This window comes from Meleagris gallopavo, unplaced genomic scaffold, assembly GCF_000146605.3.
Source record: "Meleagris gallopavo isolate NT-WF06-2002-E0010 breed Aviagen turkey brand Nicholas breeding stock unplaced genomic scaffold, Turkey_5.1 ChrUn_random_7180001948822, whole genome shotgun sequence".
NCBI lineage: Eukaryota > Metazoa > Chordata > Aves > Galliformes > Phasianidae > Meleagris > Meleagris gallopavo.
The window spans coordinates 1-3,670 of record NW_011210438.1 but is presented as its reverse complement, the minus strand read 5'-3'; the positions used below and the strand labels follow the sequence as shown (position 1 = coordinate 3,670).

Here is a 3,670-nt window from a genome sequence, read left to right as displayed (position 1 = left end):
CACGGTGACAAGCGCTGTCCCCGAGGAAGGGCAGAGCCCCGGCGCTGTCACGGCCGCTCTGTCCCCACGCTCTTCCCGGCACGGCGGTATAATTAGCTCCCGTTTGTCGTTAAGGAGATGTTGATGTAAAAGCCACCTGCGTCCCTCAGCCGCCGGGCAGGGCAGCGTCCCCAAGGAGCCACCGCCTCCCGTTTGGGGACAAGGACACGGGCGGGCGACGCCGCGGTGCCGGGGGATGTGGGTCGGGATGGAGTTTGGGGCGTTCCCGACTTTTGTCCCCGCTTTACAGATCCGTCGACGCCGACCGACGCCGGCCAGCCTGGTGCTGAGCAGCGACCAATCGTCCCCAGGTGGGTCCCCGTTTGTGTCGCGGTGTCACCTCGGGCTCCGGCCGGGGATCTCCGGGTGGCAATGAAGGCGCACCGCGGGGGGACAGCGGTGACCGTGCGCTGCGCTGCGTCGCGCTCCGGGCTTCAGCCCATCCATCTCCAGGGGAAGCAGCTGTTGGTGACGCGCGTCCCCCCCGCTCTGCGCCCTCCCCGGGATGCCCGCACGTCCCCGGGGTTGGGCGTGGAGGGGGGAGGCGGAGCAGAGGTGATATTTGAGAGCTTCACTGCCCCCCTCCCCCGCCTGGCCTTTGGGGACGGGATGTGACCCTGCCGGCTTCCTGCCCCATCCGTCTCTTCTCATGGGGTGGCTCGATTTCTCTTGTTTTGGGGTGGCTGGGACACCGCGTTCCCAAATGCTGTCCCTGAGTACTTTGGGGACAGCAATGCGGACGCACCACGGGGCTGAGTTTCATCACAGCACTGGGACAACCAAAATAGGGTCAGGATGCGGCCCCTGCCAGCCCGATCCCACAGCATGGGGGGAGCTGTGGGACCCCCACCCTGCCGTGTCACCCTCAGAGGGATGGGGACGAGGTGTTGGTTGCCACTATGCTTTGTTCCTGATGCTGAGTGGCTCCCGGAGCAGCGCTGTCCCCATCCCCGTATGTCCCCATGCGGGTGCTCCAGGGGTCACCAAGCACCCATGGGTGACACCACCCCTAACCACCCGCTCCTTCTGTCCCTATGCTGTCCCCAGAGATCGATGAGGACCGACTCCCCAACGCCCTGCTGAAGGTAGGCGATGACCTGAGGTGTCCCCGACACCCCGAGGTGTCCCCCCACCGCATCACCCCCCCTCTGCTTGCTTTGCAGTCGGGTCTGGCCATGTCCCCCCGGCAGAGGAAGAAGGTGTACTGCACCACCCCCACCGTGAAAGGTACCTGAGGTGACATCAGGTGACATCTCCCTGGGTGCCACGGGGGACACGTGGGTGGCCAAGTTGTGATGCCACCTCCTCGGTGGCACAGAGGATCCAAAGGGGCAGGAGCACAGCTGGGGACACGGGGATGCAGGGCCACGGCGTGCAGGTGCCACCAAAGGGGGCAGGTGGCTGCCCAGCTCGCCGGTGGGGACAGAGAGGGGACATCGTGAGGGCTCAGGGACACAGCCACGCTCCCTGCCTCGCAGAGCTGCAGATGATGGTGGAGCACCACCTGTGCAAGCAGGCGCGGGGCGAGGAGGACGAGGAGGTGGCTGCTGGAGCCCAGGAGCACAGCCCAGGCTGCTGCCACCACGGTGACGCCGAGCACAGCCACAGCCCTGGGGGCAGCTGCCCGCTGGCCCAGGCTCAGCCAACACAGCAGGGTGGCCCAGGCCCCGGTGACAGTGAGTAGCCATCACCAGCGTCCTCTTCCCTGGAGCTGAAGGGGGTGGGGTTTGGGTCTGCGCTCACCCACCCCAATTTGCGCCGCAGGGACCCACGGGGATGAGCGGCGAAGTCCGGGTGATGAGGGCACTCATATAGCACCGGGGGGAAAGGGTGCTGCTGGCGGCCTGTAGGTACGTGCTGGGGGGCTGGGGGCGCATACTGGGATGTGAGCTGCGTACTGGGACGCTCTGGGTGCACACTGGGACACTTGGGTGCATCCTGGGATGCTGTGAGCGCATACCGGGATGCTCTGGGTGCACAGTGGGGCACCCAGTGGGGTAGCATGCTGGGGGGCTGGGGGTGCATACTGGGATGTGGGTTGTGTACTGGGACACTTGGGTGCATACTGGGATGCCGTGAGAGCGTACTGGGATGTTCTGGGTGCGTACTGGGACTCTGGGGTTGCAGACTGGGATGCTGTGTGTCCGTACTGGGGACACTGTGGGGACACTGATCCAGCGCACAGGGAGAGCGTGGCAGCGGGGGGGGTGACAGCAGACAGCGAAGTGGCTGCACCCCCCCTGCTGTCCCTGTCCCCACACTCCCCTCCATCCCTCTGTCCCTCTGTCCCTCTGTCCCCAGGTGCTGCTGTCCCCATTGGAGCCGAAGCGCCGCGTGCTTTTTTTCTATCAATCATTTTCTAAGATTCCGACGGCGTTCGCGACGGATTTTTTTTATCTCCCACCCCCTCCCCACCCCCCCCCCTTTCCCACCCCTCTCCGCAATGGGGACAAAACCCCCTCTGTGTCCCCACTGCCACCACCGGGGTGACCCCAGGACCCCCCCGGTCTCCCCTCGCTCCATTCTGGGGGCACAGCTCCTTGTTGGGGGGGGGGGGAGGATGACGGCACACCGGTGCTGCACTGCGCACACAGCTGTGCACGTGGCTTTGCGCACAGGCATTTGCACACCCACCCTCCTGTGCACACACACACACACACGCACGTGCAACGCATCCGCGCACTTTACACACGTGCTCTGCATGCGCGCCGCCGCCGTGGGCACGGATGGACACACGTGAACACACGTGAACACACGTGCACACGCGAGTGCACGCAGAGCTGAGCGCACCCACACCATTAAACGGATCCTTTCCGCAGCGTCTCCTCCTTGCTCAGCACAGGGTGGGTGCATGAAAAGCCCAGGACCCCCCATTGCACCCCCAACCCTTCAGCACGGCTCCCCTCGCGGCTCAGAGCTCGGGCTGGCGGCGGCGTACGGTTTATTAATTGCTCGTTAGCAGCTGCTCTTGGTTTCACATGCGTGTGCGGGCGGGCGCGAGGCGGAGCTGTGCCAGCAGTGATGGAGGCACGACGTGACCGCATGGTAGAAAAGTACAAAGACACACAGCTGTGTGCTGGGCTATGTACAGTGCTGGGCCGGAGCCGTGGGGTGATCCAGGCACCACGGAGGGGGAGGAGAACGGAGCTGGAAGATGCTCCAGGTTGCTGGAAATGGGGCAGAACGGAGCTCAGCAGAACCGCCGTGCGGGGGGTGCTGGAGAGCTCCAGTTTGGGGTTCTGGAGGATGTTGGAGCCAGGATGCTGGAGATTCTTGAGCACACCGGAGCCAGGATGCAGGAGATGCTGGAGCACTCCAATTCAGGTTCTGGAGGGCAACAGTTTGGGGTTCTGGAGCACACTGGACCCAGGATGCTGGAGATTCTCGAGCACGGTGGAGCCCAGATGCAGAGGATGCTTGAGCACGCCAGAGCTTGGGACGCTGGAGGATGCTGAAGCACGCTGGTGCCGGGATGCCGGAGGGAGTGGGGTCTTCTGGGGGTGTTTTGGAGCGTGGGGGGGGGGGGGGACTGGAAATCCACCAGGGGCAGTAGTGCATGCAGCACACTGCAGCTATAGGGGCTGGAGGCACAGAACTGGGGGTGCTGGAAGAACCTCAGGGTCACTGTGGG

The 3,670-nt window shown here is 64.6% G+C and overlaps 1 protein-coding gene across 1 annotated transcript; it reads left to right on the top strand.

Annotated features, from left to right (window-relative positions):
• The first annotated feature begins 232 nt into the window (after positions 1-232).
• LOC100551394 (protein phosphatase 1 regulatory subunit 1A-like) lies at positions 233-2,857 on the top strand. The gene is made up of 6 exons (XM_010727844.1): positions 233-350; positions 1,087-1,124; positions 1,203-1,266; positions 1,518-1,715; positions 1,804-1,889; positions 2,341-2,857. The coding sequence occupies exons 1-5, from the start codon at positions 236-238 to the stop codon at positions 1,887-1,889; spliced, it is 501 nt and encodes a 166-aa protein (XP_010726146.1). The 5' UTR covers positions 233-235; the 3' UTR covers positions 2,341-2,857.
• Positions 2,858-3,670: the final 813 nt, after the last annotated feature.

What these genes read in the sequence shown, in the direction of transcription:
- LOC100551394 (XM_010727844.1), top strand. Translation starts at nt 236, where the DNA reads ATGTGGGTCGGGATGGAGTTTGGGGCGTTCCCGACTTTTGTCCCCGCT. An exon ending in TCCCCAACGCCCTGCTGAAG is followed by an intron (nt 1,125 to 1,202) that starts GTAGGCGATGAC and finishes CTTGCTTTGCAG; the next exon opens with TCGGGTCTGGCCATGTCCCC. An exon ending in TGGCCCAGGCCCCGGTGACA is followed by an intron (nt 1,716 to 1,803) that starts GTGAGTAGCCAT and finishes TTTGCGCCGCAG; the next exon opens with GGACCCACGGGGATGAGCGG.